Source organism: Anolis sagrei, chromosome X (assembly GCF_037176765.1).
Source record: "Anolis sagrei isolate rAnoSag1 chromosome X, rAnoSag1.mat, whole genome shotgun sequence".
Taxonomy (NCBI): domain Eukaryota; kingdom Metazoa; phylum Chordata; class Lepidosauria; order Squamata; family Dactyloidae; genus Anolis; species Anolis sagrei.
In genome coordinates, this window is record NC_090034.1 from 83,602,258 (window position 1) to 83,623,042 (window position 20,785).

The 20,785-nt window shown below is 45.1% G+C and overlaps 1 protein-coding gene across 1 annotated transcript; it reads left to right on the top strand.

The window, feature by feature from the left end:
* The first annotated feature begins 3,244 nt into the window (after positions 1 to 3,244).
* ZBTB8B (zinc finger and BTB domain containing 8B) lies at positions 3,245 to 19,764 on the top strand. Its single transcript, XM_060784124.2, has 4 exons — positions 3,245 to 3,452; positions 10,841 to 11,807; positions 13,532 to 13,710; positions 16,150 to 19,764. Exons 2-4 carry the CDS (start codon positions 10,874 to 10,876, stop codon positions 16,459 to 16,461), a joined length of 1,425 nt encoding a protein of 474 aa, XP_060640107.2. The 5' UTR covers positions 3,245 to 3,452; positions 10,841 to 10,873; the 3' UTR covers positions 16,462 to 19,764.
* Positions 19,765 to 20,785: the final 1,021 nt, after the last annotated feature.

Genomic DNA, 20,785 nt, shown 5'->3' on the forward strand with positions numbered 1-20,785 from the left:
CATGAGTGGGCACATCACAAAGCCAGTAAATTGACAAAACAAACAAAACAGAAGGGGCAGTAAAGGGGCCAGGTGGACCTCCCTTTGGGAGAGGATTTTGGAAATGGGACGGGGTCAAAGGATAAGAGGACTTTAATTAGTCATTAAAATGTAAACACAAAGTTACTGCAATTTCCTGTCTAGTTGCTGAATAATCTTTGTAGAAAAGAAAACAAATAATTTTCAGGTAATATACATATACCTCCAAGATTTATTCTGTGTTCCTCTCTTTCAGCCGAACCAGCTTCATAGGAGTTTTGTGAGGGTAAACGGACCTGGGAGAAAGCTATCATCTTTCCTTCCTTCCTTCCTTCCTTCCTTCCTTCCTTCCTCTCTCCTCAAAGGGATTATTAATGATCTCCAGACCTTTGACCCTTTTAGTGGCCCTCTTCCTCTGGACACCTTCCAGCTTAGATACCCCTCTTGAATTGTGGGGCCCAGAATTGGACACAGGGCTATTATTCCAGGTGAGAAGGTCTGACCAAAGCAGACTAGAGGGCACCATGACTTCCCTTGATCTGGACACCTATACCCTTTTGGGTGCAGCCCAAAATCTCTTTGGCTTTTTCAGCTGCTGCATCACACTCTTGGCTCATGTTCAGTTTGTTCTCCATGAAGAGGCCAAGATCCTTTTCACATGGAATCTCGGAGGACCCCCTGACTGTGGACCTGTATCCTCAGGGAGAGTGTAACCCCATTGAGCACAGGTTACCACTGTATAGCCCAATCGGCCTCGCAGCTGGCCAGGAGGACCTCTGTCTTGTATGGATTAAGCTTCAGCTTGTTGGCCCTCATCCGGTCCACCACAGCTGCCAGACACTGGTCCAAGACCTGGGGAGCTTATTTGGAATTAGGTGGGAAAGTGTAATAGAGTTGTGTGTCATCTACGTAGAGATTCCATCAGCGCTGCCTCCGAAAAATCCTGCAAATCTCCTGGGAAGACAGGCGGACAAATGTCAGCGTCTGGAAGAAGCAAAGACCACCAGCATTGAAGCGATGGTCCTCCGCCATCAACTCCGCTGGACTGGCCACGTTGTCCGGATGCTTGACCACCGTCTCCCAAAGCAGTTGCTCTACTCCGAACTCAAGAACGGAAAACAGAATGTTGGAGGGCAGGAAAGGAGATTTAAAGATGGGCTCAAAGTCAACCTTAAAAACTCTGGCATAGACACTGAGAACTGGGAAGCCCTGGCCCTTGAGTGCTCCAGCTGGAGGTCAGCTGTGACCAGCAGTGCTGTAGAATTTGAAGAGGTACAAATGGAGGATGAAAGAGAGAAATGTGCCAAGAGGAAAGTGCCTCAAGCCTACCCCAACTGGGACCGCCTTCCACCTGGAAACAGATGCCCTCACTGCGGGAGAACATGCAGGTCAAGAATAGGGCTCCACAGTCACCTATGTACCCACCACCAAGACCCTACACTTGGAAGGCCATCATAAAGGACCGGGTTGTGGTGCAACTGGTTGGGAGTCAGCTGCATTAAAATCACTACTGACCGAGAGGTCATGAGTTTGAAGCCAGCCCGGGTCAGAGTGAGCTTCTGGCCATTTGTCTAGCTTGCTGTCGACCTTTGCAGCCCGGAAGACAATTGCCTCTGCCAAGTAAGAAATTTAGGTACCGCTTATGCGGGTAGGCTAATTTAACTAATTTATGACGCCGTAAATCAGTGGTGCAAAAGAATCAGGAAGTACTCCAGCCGTGTCAAATGTGGATGGTGAAGCGACAGCTCCCCCGGTGGCCAGAATTCAAAAAGCATCCCCTCATGAAGCTGAAAAGTTAAATAGCCTCTGTCTCTCTGTCTATATATGTTGTGTGTCTATGGCATTGAATGTTTGCCATGTATATGTGCATTGTGATCCACCCTGAGTCCCCTGTGGGGTGAGAAGGGCGGAATATAAATCTATATAAATAAAAATGTAAAGTTCGTTTGTGGGATTAACAGAACTCAAAAACCAGTGGGCCAATTGACACCAAATTTGGACAGCATACACCTAACAACCCAGTGTATCTTCTTAACTCAAAAAAAAATTGATTTTGTCATTTGGGAGTTGTAGTTGCTGGGATTTATAGTCCACCTACAACCAAAGAGCATTCTGAACATGTGGCAGGGGACGGCTAGTAAATAAATAAATACTCGGACAACGAGGGATTGTCTAAGTAAGTATGCCCATTTCAGCATTGAGGATGCATAGAATCTTAGGGTTGGAAGCAGGCCTGTAGCGAGGGGGGGGGGGTTTAGGGGTTCAAACCCCACCCGAAATGTTTCAGATTTTTTTTAAAAACCCAGTTTACTCATGAATTTTAACTGGTTAACCAAATCCCCATGTTAAGTCTATGAGATGCAAAAAATTAAGAGTCCCTCCAGAACTGCAAACACTATCTCAAGCAAATATTTATTTGTTTGTTTGTTTGTTATTCGCACTTATATGCTGCCACTCCCCTGGGGCTTGGAGCGGTTTACAAGAACAGGCTAAAATTGAACACAATTTAAAAACAGCAATATCCGAGATCAAAGTCCTGTCAAAACAGGTATGTCTTACATGCCCTGCGGAAAGCTGATAAGTCCCGCATAGCACGGACTTCAGGTGGCAGAGTATTCCAGAGTGATGGTGCCACTGCTGTAAAGGCTCTGCGTCTGGTTGCTGTTAGACGCAAGGTCTTGACACTGGGAATTTCCAATAGATCTTGGTCCTCAGAACGGAGGGATCTTTGGGGTTGGTAGGGGGTGAGGCAGTCCCTCAGGTACATCGGCCCAGACCATGCAAGGCCTTAAATATTGACAATTTGTTCACACTGTCATTATTTGCAGCAATAGCCGATGTAGTGAAGCAACCAAGTTGTGTGTGTGTGTTGAATGCTCTCATTAAGGAGGCCAGACTTGGTGGAGGTGGTTGACAGGGGTGGAGCTGCAGGCTATTGAAGGCTGCTCTGCCCCCTGCTGTGCTCTTTGCTTCAGTGTGAGCTAGAAGGCAGGTTTCAACCCACCCCCCCGCGAAAATTTCAACCCCACCCCCCCCGAAAATTTCAACCCCTCCCGAAATTTTTTTGGAAGAGACCCCAAAGCCATCCAATCCCACCACATCTGCCATGCAGGAAAAACACAAGAAAGCGCCCCTGACAGATGGCCATCCAGCTTCTGTTTCAAAGACTCCAAGGAAGGAGCTTCCACCAGACTCCGAGCCCTACTGGCTGTTGGGAATTGAAGTCCAAACACCTGGAGGGCCGAAGTTGGCCCAGGCCTGATCTAAGACATGGATGAAGCTGTCGAGCAGCACTGGAACTGCAAATCCCAGAAAACCCGGCGCAAGAGGAGGAGTTTGAAAGCCTCGGCGCCTCCCCAGTGCTGGGATGGAAGGGGCTGCTTGCCCTTCGGCTGGAGGCGGAGGCTGTGGCTCCAGGTGAAACCCTCGGACAGGTAAAGACACAGCCCTTGTATTGCCCTGGGGGAGGGGGAGGGAGGGGAGGGGGCACGAGAAGCTGGCCTTCCTTAGGGAGAGCCCCCCTAAGCCATCCTCTCCCCGTCCTCCCTTTCCCTTGAGCTTCTGCCCATCCGGAATGGGTCCTCCCTGCCATTGTCCTTCTCGACCCGCATCAGTTGCTTTGAGCCACAGAACCGTTTCGGGAGGGGAAGGGAAGGGAGGGAGGGAAGGATGGAGGAAGAAGTTGAGCAACCTTCCCTTCAGGAGCCACGCCTCTCCCGCTCCTGGTCCTCGGAGTCACCCGTTGGAAAACCGGAATGCACTCTGCAGATGCTCAGAGGAGGCCAAGCCCGGGTAAGGATTTCGTTCTGCCGCTTGAGAAGAACGAAATCCACGACTTGGATGAAAGCAAGGAGAGATAGACTGCACCTAAACATCAGGAAGGCGCCCCTGAGTGTAAGAGCTATTTGGCTGCCTTGGTGGCCATCTCTTGGGAGGACTTTGATTGTGTCTTCCTGCTTGACAGAAGGGGGTTGGACGGGATGACCCTTGGGGTCTCCTCCAACTAGAATAATAGAGTTGAAAGAGAACTCATGGGCCATCCAGTCCAACCCCTTTCTGCCAAGAAGCAGGAAAATTGCATTCAAAGCACTCCCGACAGATGGCCATCCAGCCTCTGTTTAAAAGCCACCAAAGAAGGCACCTCCACCATACTCTGGGGCAGAGAGTTCCACTGCTGAACAGCTCTCAAAGTCAGGAAGTTCTTCCTAATCATAGAATCAAAGAGTTGGAAGAGACCTCATGGGCCATCCAGTCCAACCCCCTGCCAAGAAGCAGGAATATTGCATTCAAATCACCCCTGACAGATGGCCATCCAGCCTCTGTATAAAAGCCTCCACAGAAGGAGCCTCCGCCACACTCTGGGGCAGAGAGTTCCACTGCTGAACAGCTCTCAGTCAGGAAGTTCTTCCTAATCATAGAATCAAAGAGTTGGAAGAGACCTCATGGGTCATCCAGTCCAACCCCCTGCCAAGAAGCAAGAATATTGCATTCAAATCACCCCTGACAGATGGCCATCCAGCCTCTGTTTAAAAGCCTCCAAAGAAGGCACCTCCACCACACTCTGGGGCAGAGAGTTCCACTGCTGAACAGCTCTCAAAGTCAGGAAGTTCTTCCTAATCATAGAATCAAAGAGTTGGGAGAGACCTCATGGGCCATCCAGTCCAAACCCCTGCCAAGAAGCAAGAATATTGCATTCAAATCAACCCTGACAGATGGCCATCCAGCCTCTGTTTAAAAGCCTCCACAGAAGGCGCCTCCACCACACTCTGGGGCAGAGAGTTCCACTGCTGAACAGCTCTCAAAGTCAGGAAGTTTTTCCTCATGTTCAGGTGGAATCTCCTTTCCTGTAGTTTGAAGTTCTAGTCTCCAGGGTAGCAGAAAACAAGCCTGCTCCCTCCTCCCAGTGATTTCTCTCACATATTTATACATGCCCATCATCATCCTCTCAACCTTCTCTTCTGCATGGTTAAACATGCCCAACTCTTTAAGCCGCTCCTCATTTTAGTCGCCCTCCTCTGGACACATTCCAGCTTGTCAATACCTCTCTTAAATTGTGGTGCCCAGATTTGAACACAGTATTCCAGGTGTGGTGTAACCAAGGCAGAATAGAGGGGTAACATGACTTCCCTGGATCTAGACACTATGCTCCTATTGATGCAGGCCAAAATCCCACTGGCTTTTTTTGCCGCTGCCTCACATTGTTGGCTCATGTTTAACTTGTTGTCCACGAGGACTCCAAGATCTTTTTCACACGTACTGCTCTCGAGCCACATGTTCCCCCTCTAGGATTATATCTATCATCTGTCTATCTATCTTATCTCCTTCTTGGGAGGCTTTTAAGCAGAGGCTGGATGGCCATCTGCCGGGAAGGCTTTGATTGTGTATTCTTGCTTGATGGAAAGGGGCTGGACGGGATGGCACTTGGGGGGGGGGGGTCCCTTCAACTCTAGGATTCTATCTATCTATCTATCTTCTTCTCAGGAGGCTTTTAAGCAGAAGCTGGATGGTCATCTATTGGGAGGGCTTTGATTGTGTCTTCCTGCTTGACAGAAGAGTGTTGGGCATGGCCCATGGGATCTCTTTCAACTCTAGGAATCTGTCTGTCTATCTGTCTATTGTATCTCCTTATCTCCTTCTCGGGAGGCTTTTAAGCAGAGGCTGGATGGCCATTTGTCGGGAGGGCTTTGATTGTATCTTCCTGCTTGGCAGAAAGGGGCTGGACTAAATGGTCCTTGGGATCTCTTTCAACTCTAGGAATTGTTTATATATCTATTTATCTATCTGTATATCTCCTCGAGAGACTTTTAAGCAGAGGCTGGGTGGCCATCTATTGGGAGGGCTTTGATTGTGTCTTCCTGCTTGGCAGAAGGGGGCTGGATTGAATGGTCCTTGGGATCTCTTTCAATTCTAGGAATTGTCTATATATCTATTTATCTATCTATATATCTCCTTGAGAGACTTTTAAGCAGAGGCTGGATGGCCATCTATTGGGAAGGCTTTGATTGGTCTTCCTGCTTGACAGAAAAGGGCTAGACTGGATAACCCTTGGGGTTTTCCAACTTTAGAAATCTATCTATCTATTTATCTATCTCCTTATCTTCTTCTCGAGTGACTTTTAAGCAGAGGCTGGATGGCCATCTGTCAGGAGAGCTTTGTGTCTTCCTGCCTGGCAGAAAGGGGCGGGACTGGATGGTCCTTGGGGTGTCTTCCAACTCTAGGATTCTATCTATCTATCTTCAATCCCCTTCTCAAGAGGGTTTTAAGCAGAGGCTGGGTGGCCATCTGTTGGGAGGGCTTTGAATGTATATTCCTGCTTAACAGAAGGAGGATGGACTGGATGGCACTTGGGGGTCCCTTCCACCTCTAGAAATCTGTCTGCCTGTCTCCTTCTCAGGAGGCTTTTAAGCAGAGGCTGGATGGCCATCTGTCAGGAGGGCTTGATTGTGTCTTCCTGCTTGGCAGAAAGGAGCGGGACTGGATGACCCTTGGGGGTCCCTTTTAACTCTAGGATCCTATGATTCTAAGGTGGTTGGGAGAGATAGCAGTGGGACCTTCTGTCTTTCTAGCAACCTTTCATGCCCCGGCCTTAAAAAGCCTAAACCTTACTTTCAATATTTGTGGATGGATTCTGGTGAATTGGGGAAGGGGCAGTCTGCACAAGGTCAGAAGCACTGGTTCAGTTCCCTGCAAGGAATTGCATTTGAGTTCGCTTTAAAGCAAGAGGCACAATCTAGGGCAGCTTGCCTTTGGTAAGAGAAATGCACTTAGCACATGCTCAAAGGTATTTTCATAGAATCATAGCGTTGGAAGAGACCCCAAGGACCATGCAGTCCAGCCCCCAGGCAGGAAGACACAATCCGATCCCTCCCGACTGATGGCCACGCAGCTTCTGTTAAGAATCCTCCATTAAACTCCCAGGCAGCCTATATTTCTCTATATAGGAAAAGGTCACCCAGTATAACCCCATCCTCCCAGGCTGGAAGACACAATCCAAACCCTTCCAACAGATGGCCATCCACGCTCATGGTCATAAGCAGGCTCATGGAGAAATAGAGGTGTAGGCTCAAAGAATCCTAGAATTGAAAGGGCAGTCCAGTCCAACCTCCTTCTCCGAGGCAGAAAAAGCACAATCAAAGCCCTCCCAACAAACAACTACCCTGTCTCTGCATAATAATAATAATAATAATAATAATAATAATAATAATAATAATATAGAACTGCAAAGACTTTGGCACAAGCCAGTAAAGATGATCCCAGTTGTGACTGGCACACTGGGTGCAGTGTCCAAAGACCTTGGCCTGTACTTAAGAACAACCAGCGCTGACAAAATTACCATCTGTTTGCTGCAAAAGGCCACCCTACTCGGATCTGCATGCATTATTCGCCGATACATCGCACAGTCCTAGACACTTGGGAAATGTCCGACATGTGATCATCCAGTCCAGCCCCCAGGCAGGAAGACAAATACAAAAGCCAGTGACCTTGTTTGCTGTGTACTAATCTTGTTTTATATCAAATAATAATAATAATAATACATCACACAGTCCTAAATACTTGGAAAGTGTTCGACTTGTGATTTTGTGTTACGAAATCCATCATATATATCTGATTTGCTGTGTCATACTGTGTTTTTGTGTCAGTAAAATAATAATAATAATAATAATAATAATAATAATAATAACAATAACAATTTGCCATTTGAATCACAATGATTAGATAGAGTATTGCAAGCCTGAAATTTCTGATTGTCAGAACCACTTTCCCATCAAGATGCTTTCAAACTAGACGTGGTTTATGTCTCATGTGCTCAGATCTATATACCATTTTACTGTGGACTTAACTCTGCTTTGAAGCTCAAGGTATTTTAACCACACCTCAGTCCTCTGGCCTGCAAAATGGGTGCAGTGGCATCACTATCATTTCCGTTGACCTTATTCCGGGAATAATAAAGAAAAAGAGATAACCTTATTGGTGCCTCTTTTGATAACACAATGGCCGAGGAACCCTTTGTGCTATCAAACCCAATGTGTGTCTCATGTTTGCAATTAATTTGTGGGGGAAAATAAGTGGGAAACAGTTTGGCAAATACAATGTGGAAATGCTGAAGTGGAAGAAGAGAAGGACGACCAGAGGAAAGCAGCCCAGATTTGGAGAAAGATTTATTGATATGGATCGCAGGCAAAAAAAATAAAAAAGGAGGATGCTTAGGGATGTTTGGGGTCTGTGCCTTCTATGCTGGCTGGACTGGAAATTCTTTGTTCCTTGGTCAGGCTGGCTTTTCCCCTGGAGGGTCATGCTACGAAAACCACATGGTTGGCAAGAGAGGCGGATTCTGCTCAGGTCCTAATGCCCCTTCCTCCAAGGGTCACCTTGCATGGTTTTGGCTTCTCGCAGGAAGAGGATTGAGGAAGAAGTGCCAACCCCTTGACGCCAGCTTTCTCCTCATCTTCTTGGTTATTTTGCAATTTCCATACTTAGACCCCTCTCAATAGCTTGGGTTCTCTAAAATCCTTTCCCTAGATGTTCTAAACCCCAGTGTAGGCATAATAATTGGAGAGTCTCATTGTGGGCTATAATAATAATAGTAAAAGTAAAGGTTTTCCCTGACAATAAGTCTAGCCGTGTCCGACTGGGGGGTGGTGCTCATCTCCATTTCTAAGCTGAAGAGCTGGTGTTGACTGTAGACACCTCCTAGGTCATGTGGCTGGCATGACTGCATGGAGTGCTGTTATCTTCCCACCGTAGCGGTACCTATTGATCTACTCACATTTACATGTTTTCAAACTGTTAGGTTGGCAGAAGCTGGGGCTAACAGCGGGAGCTCATCTCGCTCCCCGGATTCGAACCACCAACCTTTCAGTCAGCAAGTTCAGCAGCTCAGCGGTTTAACCTGCTGTACCACCAGGGGGCTCCATAATAATAATAATAATAATAATAATAATAATAAAGACCTTGGCCTGCACTTAAACACAATCAGCACTGAAAATGACATTTATAACCCAGAAACAAAAAATGTGTTTCATATCATAGTAATATTAATAATATTAACAACAACAACAACTTTTATTTCTTACCTTCCTCTCCTCATGGCTCTAGATCAGTGGTTCCCAACTTTTTTTTTTTTTTTGGACCAGGGCCCACTTTGACCAAGACCCATTTGACCGGGGACCACTTTGATCAGGGACCACTTTGTTCAGGGGCCACTCTCCAACATTAGTACCAAAAGGGGTCAGCTCTGTGTGGAAAAGAAAGGAATGGAACGGAAATTAATTGAAATAAATAAATAAATAAAGAGGAAGAAGGTTCGCAGACCAGATTTTCATTCCCGCGGCCCACTGCTGGCCCACAAGTTGAGAACCATTGCTCTAGATTCTAGAAGGTTGAGAAGGGATATGACAGACATATTTAAATATCACAGCCAACAACAAAAAAGCAACATATTTTGGGATATTTTTGACCTGTTCCTGGGAAATTTGAGCTGCTGATTTGGAAAACTGCATTGGACAGACCTCATCAACTCTAGTTTCTTAGATACGGTTATCCTTGTTTTCTATGGCCGACCAGGTGGAAACTCATATATATCTTCAAAACTAGAGCTGATAGTGAAAGCCAGTACTTATCTGGTCAATTTTACCCTCAAATATACCCAGAAAGAGGTCTAACATTTGAGGCACTAAAATGTGTAGTTGAGAGGATGCCACATGGAGGAGAGGACCAAAGTGTTTTCTGCTGCTCTGGAGATGATAAATAAATAAATAAATAAAACTTTATTTCGATTCCGCCCTATCTCCCCAAGGGGACTCAGGACAGATTCCAACATACAAAAGGGCAAACAGTCAATGCCACAATAAAACAAAATAATCCAAAGTCACCCAACAAAATAATACAGAATCACTCCATATATTAAAACATTAAAACCTAACAAACATTAAAACGTAATCAAACAAAATTATATAGTGACATAAAACCTAAATAAAACATCTACATTGATTTCCAGAAACCAACCAAAGTTCACAAAGTCTTATGGGTTGAATATGTGACTGGTGATGACAGCTGGGCCAACATATACTAACAGAGCCCAAATACAATAATAGTTCTCAACCAGAGGTCCAGTAGTGATCTCACATTATCTAATCCTCCTCCTCTCCATATGCTAGTGAGCAAAAGTGAGTCTTCAGTTGTTTTTTTGAAGGAGAGGAGGGAGGGGGCCATCTTTATTTCTTTAGGGAGGGAGTTCCAGAGGTGGGAGCAATCACGGAGAAGGCCTTCTGTCTTGTTTCCACCAACTGCACTTGAGATGGGGGTGGGACCGAGATCAGGACCTCCGCCGCTGATCACAACGGAGCCATGGATTCAAATTGCAAGAAAAGAGATTCCACTTGAACATTAGGAAGAACTTCCTGATGGTAAGCTCCTTCCCTGGAGCTTTCTTAAGCGAAGGCTGGATGGCCATCTGTCAGGAGAACTTTGCTTGGGAATTCCTGGATAGCACAAAAGGGTTGGACTGGGTGTCCCTTGGGGTCCCTTCCAATTCTATGATTCTAGCTGGGGTTTTGTGTGCAATCAGCACAAAAGTGGAAAGGAGAAAGTCTAGTTTGGAGCATAGGATGCTATCCATACTGTCGGAGACCCTATGCCTTTTCATATTACACAGTTATAGCCCTGCAGTGTCAATTTTGCAGTCATAATTGTATCCTATGGAATCCTACAGTACGCCTGATTCAGTTCCATGTGAATTCATTGAGGATGAGAAGCCTTGTGACCCAGTGCCCAAAGGGAAAGGCGCTCCTCTCCTAATGTTCTCCCTCAATTTTCCTTGCAGACGTGAGAAGGGCTTCCTTGCTGTGCCGAAGCCATGGAGATGCAATCGTACTACGCCAAACTCTTGGGGGAGCTCAACGAGCAGCGGAAGAGGGACTTCTTTTGTGACTGTAGCATCATCGTCGAAGGGAGGATCTTCAAGGCCCACAAGAACATCCTCTTCGCCAACAGTGGCTACTTCAGAGCACTCTTGATCCACTACATACAAGACAGTGGCAGGCACAGCACTGCATCCTTGGACATTGTGACATCTGAAGCTTTCTCGGTTATCCTGGACTTCCTTTATTCTGGGAAACTGGACCTTTGTGGGGAGAACGTGATCGAGGTCATGTCTGCGGCCAGTTACCTACAGATGACAGACGTTGTCAACTTCTGTAAGGCATACATCCGGTCCTCGCTGGATATCTGCAGGAAAATAGAGCGAGAGGCCGCATTTTACCAGGCCGACAGTGGGAGCAGCAGTTCTGCCAGAGAAGGCACATCATTCGCCGCAAAAAACCAGTGCTCGGCCTCCGTCTCATCTTTGCAAGACAAGGACAGGATCCCAGATTGTCACCGAGACCCTCCCTGTGGGGAGTGTGACAACTGCCACCCCATTGAGTTGATGGTCCGGGATACGGTCGACAGTGACTCTCCAGACGACACAAACTCCTCACTGCCCAAAGTGGTGGAGCCCAAAGTGGAGTTCGACGCCGATGAGGTGGAGGTGGGCGATCGGCTACCGCAGTTCTCAACTCCGCTGACCATGGAGCAGATTGAGGAGGGTCTCCACAGCGGCCAGGCCATGGACCTAGCCTGCAACAACTACCATATGAAGCAGTTCCTGGAGGCCCTGCTGCGCAACAGTGCCACACAGAGAAAGGAGGATGTTGTGCATCACTTTGTACGTGGCTTCGAGGGGAGGCCGGAGGATAGTGCCATGCCCATGAGCTCTATGATGGACAACGACTGGTATGGAGAGGATGCAGGTGAGAAGCTGCAGGCATCAAGCACCTTTCATAAATGATATTTAGAACTCTTCTGATAGAATTTGGTAATGTCCTACCCGAGATAAGGCCTGTTTGGTCTGGATAGATATAGGATACAGGACGTCCCCGAGTTACAAACATCCGACTTATATTATTACAAGCTGATATGCAAAGAATAAATCTTCAGTATTAGCTAATTATGGAGATACAGAACAAATTGACCTAAGCTGAGAAACTAGACAAGGTTGCCCTTTATCTCCAATTTTATTTATACTAGTGATAGAATTATTAGTGAATGCAATATGGCAAAACAAAGATGTAAAAGGAATAGGACAAGAAGAAAAAGTAAAAATTAGTTTATTTGCACATGACACCTTGTTAACTATATAGAACCATCAAAAGCTTTAGAAGACATTCAGATACATTTGGAAAATTTTAAAGAAGTAACATGTTTGAGAATAAATTAGAGTAAGTCTAAGATTATGCTAATTAATAATAGTAAATGGGAAATAGAAGAAACTAAAAGGAAAAATAAGATTAAAATTATTGACTGTATCAAATATTTAGGGATAAATATAGCTAAAAATTGTAAAAACTGAATTTTGATAAGTTGAAGGAAGAGATAAAAGAAAAACAACTTGGATATAAAAAACTAAAATTGTCACGGTTTGGGAGAGTAGTGCTATGTACAATTATGGTCTTATATAAGATAAATGTCTGGACACTACCAATGGTACAGATGAAGGAACAAAAGGATTAATAAGTAAAATTTATACAATTTATTTATTCACAGTACTTATATTCCATTCTTCCCACAGAACACATATATGGCAAACATTCAATGCCAATTATACAGTGAGAAGACAGACAACAGGTAGAGGTATCTTTAGGCTTTTTCTCATCATTCGTCACCTTTTGGAGGCTATGCTTGGTTCCGGCCACAGGAGGATGCTGTTGCTCCATCTCCTTGCCAAAGAGCCCTCTTTGTTTGTAAATCTTCCTCTGAAACACTGTGCCTAAAATACCTCCCCACTTAATGCGGTTTCTATTCATCTATTCACTTTGCTGTCTTTGATCCGCTAGATGGGTGGAGGAGCTGGGCTGAAGGTCAGGGGCTCACCCTGACCCAGCTTTGAACTGTCATCCTCTTGATTGGCAAGATTTGCTGGAGCTGCAGCTGGTGATTAACCTACTGTGCTAAAGCTGGCTCTTAATAATGATAGAAAGTGATCCAATACAATTTGGAACAAAAAAAACCCTTTTATATTTCTGCTTTATTTTGGAAAGGTAACACTATAAATGGGAAATGCCATATAAAACAAAGGAAATAGTTAAGGATGGTTTTGGATTCTATATTTAGTTATTTTGGAATGACAGCAGGGAGCCAATTAAATAGAATGTATAAAATGATTAGGTGCAGCTAAAGAATTGTAAGTTTATGCTTTATATATGTTTGTCTAATTACTGCCATCAATATCGAAAAAGATGACTATGTGATGCCTTTTTTGTGTATATGCACCAGATGAAATCAACTGTAAATAAATAAGATTAAAAGCATAAATTAAAAATAAATATTGGGACTAAGTCCAGCTGGGCCTGAGGATTTACCAATTTTAAGTTTTTTTATTGTTGATTTTATTTCTTTAAAGTTTGTAGGAACATTCAGGATTTCTCTCACTTTGGTTTCAAAGTCAATCCTCCACAACACTTTTGTGTTTCCACAGGCGACGTGCTGGTGGTGCCCATCAAGCTGCACAAATGCCCTTTCTGTCCCTATACGGCCAAACAGAAAGGCATCCTGAAGCGCCACATCCGTTCGCACACCGGCGAGAGGCCCTACCCCTGCGAGATCTGTGGCAAGCGCTTCACGCGCCAGGAGCATCTCAGGAGCCACGCTCTGAGTGTAAGGAGAAAGCTGGGCAGAGGGTCTGGCCCATGCTTCTGTTGGTGGCTTGACCTGTGCAGATCTACATAGTCACATATTGAAGTCAACAAACGAACAAACAGGCTTGTAAACAGGATTGGTGAGGAGTGAGTGACTCCGGGGAAAGTTGGCGGGGAGGCATTTATTTATTTATGCTATTTCTATCCCGCCTTTCTCAAGCCCGAGGGCAACTCAAGGAGGCTTACAGATGGGCAGCCATTCAATGCCATAACAATCCACAATATGCAATTAAAATATTTAAAAACATTATAAAATCAATGCACGTGTCATCTATGACATGTGTGTCAAATGCAAGGCCTGCAGCCCAAATCTGACCCTCCCTGTCATTTTATGTGGCCCTTCAGATGCTGGACTACAACTCCTGGAATATTGTGTCCAATTCTGGACAACGCAATTGAAGGTTGAGGTTGATTCTAAGCTGGAATGTGTCCAGAGGAGGGCGACTCAAATGATCAAGGATCTGGAGAACAAGCCCTATGAGGAGTGACTTAAAGAGCTGGGCATGTTTAGCCTGAAGGAGAGAAGGCTGAGAGGAGACATGATAGCCATGTATAAATATGTGAGAGGAAGTCATAGGGAGGAGGGAGCAGGCTTGTTTTCTGCTGTCCTGGAGACTAGGACATGGAACAATGGCTTCAAACTGCAAGAAAGAAGATTCCATCTGAATATTAGGAAGAACTTCCTGACTGTGAGAGCAGTTCAGCAGTGGAACGCTCTGCCCCGGAGTGTGATAGACGCTCCTTCTTTGGAAGCTCTTAAACAGAGGCTGGCCATCTGTCGGGGGTGCTTTGATTGCAATTTTCTTGCTTCTTGGCAGGGGGTTGGACTGGATGGCCCATGAGGTCTCTTCCAATCATGAGACATCATGGCTAGAGGTGATGAGAGTTGGGATACAGTCACATCTGGAAAGCTGCTGTTTGTTCTGCATAGTCCGGTGGGTGGAGTTTGTATTGAGATACAAGGCTTATAAGTATGATGCCTGACTTCAAAATGCCCTTTCACCTTTCCCCAACTTCAGAGCCACAAGGGCCATTTGGCTGCAACTACCATTCTCTCCAGTTCCTATGGCAGATAATCAAAAGTGATGGGAGTTGTCATTCAGTAACATCTGGGGACCCAAACTGGGTGAAATCTAAAGGGCACTGAATGCTATATAAAATATGTTGGGCAAGTGGGCTTAAAGACCCTCCTCAAAAATGTATAGTAGAGCAACTCATTACCAGGGGCGTTACCCGCACCAGTAACTTAAAGTGATAAAAGAATAAAAATACACAGAAAAATGTTTTCTCTTCCACAGGAGGCTTTTCTTCGTAGTGAAATAATATGGTTACGCTATTTACAATAACAAAGTTTCTATAACACAAATAAACAAATACATGGCAGCTTTACATGCAGTACATATGAGGCCTTCAACCTGGGGCTTCTTTCTCTGAAACTTCTCTCATACAGTTGTTTGCCTCACACACTGACTGAGAAGTTCCCTCACTGAGGCAAAATAACACGAATAGTCTTCTGCCTACTCACTCTCCTCAGGGCGACGCTAGCTTTGGCCCACTAACTCTAACAGGCTTCAGCCTACTAACTCTTTCAGTGTTTGATTCACACTTTTGTAATAAAAATACCTAGTTAATATTTAATATCTCTGACAAAAGAAATTATACTTGGTCCTCTCTGTCTCAACGATTCTCCATCCACGGATTATTATTATTAACCATATTTATATATCACCTTTCTCAGCCCGGAGGCGACTCAGGGCAGTTTACAAATGGCACAATTCGATGCCTACAATAACAAAGAACAATTAAAACATTTAGCATAAAGTACATTTGATAAAATAAAATAAAACCGATAAAAGTATAAATCCACAGCATCTCATTACTAAAATCATTACCCGATCACATTGTCCAATCGTTCTGAAGATCAGAGTTTGTCTGCTACACTGCATTTGGAAAAGCTTTCTCAAAAAGCCAGGTTTTAACTTTTTTTGGAAATGTTAGGTGGGTGGGGGCTGATCTGATATTCCTAGGCAGGGCGTTCCATAGCCAAGGGGCTACCGCTGAGAAGGCCCTGTCCCTCGTTCCCGCCAACTGAGTCTGTGAAGAAGGCGGGACTGAGAGCATGCCCTCCCCAGAAGATCTTTGGGTCCTAGATTGTTCATAAGGAGAGATACTTTCAGACAGGTTAGGATTCAATGGCCTTTTGAAGGTTGATGTGGCCCTCCATGAAAATGAATGTAACCCTCTTACTATCCGATTAAGATCCCTGCTCCCATGCTGCTGATGTGTTCCAGATGACTTCTGCTGGCCCCCAAATACCATATAATTGGCCCTATTCTTTGGTATCAAGCTCCAGTGATGGCCTGATCCACTCACTTTCCTGCTCTGCTTCACTTTCCAGGTCCATCGCTCCAACAAGCCCATCATCTGCAAAGGCTGCCGGAGAACGTTCACCAGCAGCCTGTCCCAAGGCTTGCGGCGCTTCGGTCTGTGTGACAGCTGCACGTGTGTCACGACTACACATGAGGACTCCATGCCCATCAACCTCAGCCTGATGGAGCCTTCCTCGGAAGGTTCGGAGAAGAGAGATCCAGACAATGACTGGCCCATTTACGTGGAGTCGGGGGACGAGAACGACCCCCCGGATGACGATGATGACGTGGACCCTGATCCCGACGATAAGCGGGGCCTGCACCGGGAAGCCCTTCTCTAGTAGTCAAAGCAGGGCAGGGTAACACCAAGACGTCTTTTTGTAGGATTCGTTGTTCGATATTTATCAAGATCATGATCTTAAAAAAATATGAATAATATCAACATTCAACTTTTCTTGGACATATAGGAGCGATTGGAGTTCCAGAACTCCAAAATGTCTTCTAAACTGTTTTTAGTGCTGTGCGCTATGCCTTTCAAAGGAATTTTGTGTCCAGGGTAAACAGAAGCCACATTCCAGCCATCTCTTGCTTGCCTCGGGATCTGTGCAGGGAGGAATTTTCCTCTGTCCATTCAATCTAGTTTCTCATTCCCTTTGCTGCCTCTCTCTGTTGCCTTTTTCCGAGACGCTTTTAAATGATTCCACTTTCTGTTTTGGAAGAAATCTGAACTCTTATTTGGGCTGGATTATCCTAACTGGGCGTTTAGAATGGGACAAGAGCAAAACAGGCAAATATCCTGCTGCAAGAAGGCATAGTTGCTTACCTTGCAGTGGTGGCGATGTTTTTTGATGCAACGTTTGTTTTAAAGACTAGCAACCAGGTCCTTGTTTCTTCGTCAGCCTCAAGAAACATGGCTGGCCTCCTATTCTATAGTTACAAGGTAATAAGCTGGACCCATGATCTCATCACTTTGGGGACTGAGACTTGCAGTTGTTAACCTGATCCCAAAAGCTATCTCTTAAGCCAGGCATTGCCCCAACCAAAGGATTTCCAAAGTGTTGCAGACTGGTGTGATGTGGAAGGATGTCTGCAACCCTCTTCCAGTTTGGGGTATGTTAAGACAAGTTATTGCTATAGTTTCCCCAGCATTGTTCACTCCTTTGAGGAGGAGGATGACGACAACGATAATAATACTGCCTTTACTCGAATCTAATGCTCACCTTTTGGGGCGAAATGAGCTGGCCAAAATTAGGGTGCACATTAGATTTGCATCATATGGTGATCTTAGTGCTGAACCAAAGCAAAATGTGAAGCAGCTTCAAGAGCTCCTCTTTGAGGGACATCACCTCTCATTTAATGGCCTTGAGCCCCTTGTGGCACAATGGGTTAAACCCTTGTGCAGGCAGGACTGCTGACCAATAGGTCAGTGGTTCAAATCCGGGGAAAGTGATTTGAGCTACCTCAAATCAGCTCCTCATGCGGGGACATGAGAGAAGTTTCCCACAAGGATGGTAAAACATCAAACATCAGGGCATCCCCTGGGCAATGTCCTTGCAGACTGCAAATTCTCTCACACCAGAAGCAACTTGTAGTTTCTCAAGTCACTCCTGACACAGAAAAAAAATAATGGCCATGGCTCAGTGCTATGCAATGCTGGGATTTGTAGTTTGGTGAGGCATCAGCATCCTTTGACAGAGAAGGCTTAAGGCTTTGTCAAACTGTACACTTCATGATGCCATAGTATTGAACCAAGGCAGTTAAAGTGGATTCATTCTATACCATAGATGCATCCCAAGGTCTTCCTTTCCATTGTTGGAAGCTTTGGTGTCCTAACGCTTTTCTTTCTAAAGGAGGAATCCTAAGCAGGCAGCAACTGCAATAGTAATATTACAAAGAGTGCACTTTTTGCTGCTGCACATTATATTTGGCAGCAAATACTTTCTATGGTTTCTGGGTTTTGAACATTGAGGTGCACATTAGATTCAATGGCACATGAGACTCAAGTAAATACAGGTAATAACAATAGCAGCAACAACAGCAACTGTTGCTGGAATAGCTCTGCAGTCAACCTTCCTCATTTCCCTGGTTTTCAGCACCTCCAGAAGTCCTTTAATTGGGGCATTGTTTGGCTTAAGAGAGGTTTTTGCAGGGCCCTATTGGCAGAAGTAGCTACGATACCATATTTTCATTGTGGTTGCTTCAACTAATGATGCAAAATCTCGACACTGATGAGTAACGACTCCAGCAAGGAAGCAGAAATACTATTATGCCAATGATCTAGGGAGTCTGAGTCGAGTGAGCATGAATAGGCTGCCCGTATACTTCAAGGGGATTGGTTTTGAGTCTTCTGAGGTGGGACCGGGACTACTGGTTTATTTGGAATAACACCCACTGATAAACATACCTTTAAGTGGGGATGCAAGAAGGAAACCCATTTTAAAAGTCCTGAAGAGAATCATTATGGAATAGACCAGTGTGAAGAATCATAGGAACTTCAGCTTGCAAAAAACAAAAACAAAACCCTTTGGGAGAAAAGGAAAACCTTAAAAGAATTACTAGGAATGCCAAAGTTTTGGTCATTGTCGTGGCACAAAGCGTTTCTGTCTGAGTCATGAAATTGTTACAAAACTTTAAATGCGCCACAATTATCTTATCTTTCCAGTGTGCCCTTCATCCACTTTGTAATAAGGACCACATTCCTGTCCACTTTCCTTCAATTCTGTGTTACTTGTGTAGTGAAATGGTATAGTCTGTACTGACAATTCTTTTTAGATTCTTAAGGTAAAGGTTTTCCCCTGACATTAAGTGTAGTCGTGTCCGATTCTGGGGGATGGTGCTCCTCTCCATTTCTAAGCTGAAGAGCCAGCATTGCTCGTAGGCGCCTCCATGGTCATGTGGCCAGCATGACTGTATGGAGTGCCATTACCTTCCCGTAGAAGCGATACCTATTGATCTAGTCACACTTGCATGTTTTTGAACTGCAAGGTTGGCAGAAGCTGGGGCTAACAGTGGGAGCTCAGCCTGCTCCCTGAATTCGAACTGCCAACCTTTCGGTCAGCAAGTTCAGCAGCTCAGCAGTTTAATCTGCTGCTCCACCAAGGTAGATTCTTACTGTCTTCTAACCCCGAGTCCGGCTCCATGTGAGAAATTTCACCTTGGACGTCATCTCCTTCCTGTTAATGGAAATGTGGGGCTCCTCCATTGACTTTCCAATTGCTGATTCCCCTTGTTTATTAGATTGGCAAATTGAGAGCCAGCCAGGTTTCAGTGTTGGACTATATGTTTGCTGGAGGAGAAGCTTAGAGAGAGAGCGCTGGTAATTCTGAACAAACTGTAATGGTCCCTTTGTGCATCGACTGTGTTGCTATAAAGCAAGCATGGGCAAACTTGGGCCCTCCAGATGTTTTGGGCTTCAACTCCCACAATTCCTAACAGCCTCAGGCCCCTTCCTTTTCCCCCTCAGCCACTTAAGCCCAAGTTGCCCCATGCCTGCTATAGAGTTAGCTTTCTCCTGAAATGATTCTCCAAGACCCACAGGAGCCAAGGTTACCAAGTATCTTTAATGTTCTGAATACATGAGTCATGCTCTTCAGCCCATATATATGGGGCTTTACCTATCTATATAAATAAAAATGTAATGTTCATTTGTGGGATTAATATAAGTCAAAAACCACTGTACTAATTGACACAAAATTTGGACACAATACACCTATCAGGACAACGAGTGACCATCACTCATTAAAAACTGAAAAATACAGTGGAAGGGGCTTAAAAAGCCAAAAATGCAAAAAGATGCTACAGCGTATGCACAAAATGACTCCCCCTGACAAAAAAAGCACACAATAGCATATCCACACTCACTTTTGGACTACAGTTCCCAGCATTCCCTAGATCAGGCCCTTTAGGACAGTAGGATGATCCAAATGCACTGCTTCCAAGCTGCAAGCTTTCTTCTCCTGGGATTTCTTTGAGACCTTCCCAATCCCTGCATATTTCCAATTTCCTATTCCTGGACTGCAACTTCCAACAATCCTCCAGATAGATAAGATAGATAGATTAGATAGATGGGTACATAGGTAGGGAGATAGATAGATTGATTAGGAAGACTGCTGGGAGTTGGAGTCCAAGAATAGGTAGAGAAGGGAGAAAGGGGAGAAAGGGGAAGGTAAAGAAAAAGGGGGGGGGAAGAGGAGGAAGGAAGGAAGGAAGGAAGGAAGGAAGGAAGGAAGGAAGGAAGGAAGGAAGGAGAGAAAGAAAGGAGGAGAGAAAGAGGGAGGGAAGGTTGGTCACAGTAACGTTATAAATAACAGAAATCCTTTGATGCCTGCCCTTTCCCACACATCAAAGCAATTGATCTTTATGGCCAACTATTGTCACCTTCCAGTTTCCTGCCCCAATTTGTCCATGCCCCCCCCCTTTTGTCCATATGCTGTCTGACTGTACCAGGAATGTCATTGGGTTGTTGTGAGTTTTCTGGGCTGTATGGCCATGTTCCAGATGCATTCTGTCCTGATGTTTTGCCTGCATCTATGGCAGGTATTCTCAGAGGTTGTGAGGATGACCTCACAACACAGAATTCACAACCTATGAGGATGCCTGCCATAGATGCAGCCGAAACATCAGGAGAGAATGCTTCTGGAACATGACCATGCAGCACGGAAAACT

Excerpts from the sequence above, each read along its gene's own strand:
- ZBTB8B (XM_060784124.2), top strand. The coding sequence starts at position 10,874 with ATGGAGATGCAATCGTACTACGCCAAACTCTTGGGGGAGCTCAACGAG. Across the intron at positions 11,808-13,531 it reads CTGGTATGGAGAGGATGCAG|GCGACGTGCTGGTGGTGCCC; the intron begins GTGAGAAGCTGC and ends GTGTTTCCACAG. Across the intron at positions 13,711-16,149 it reads TCAGGAGCCACGCTCTGAGT|GTCCATCGCTCCAACAAGCC; the intron begins GTAAGGAGAAAG and ends TTCACTTTCCAG.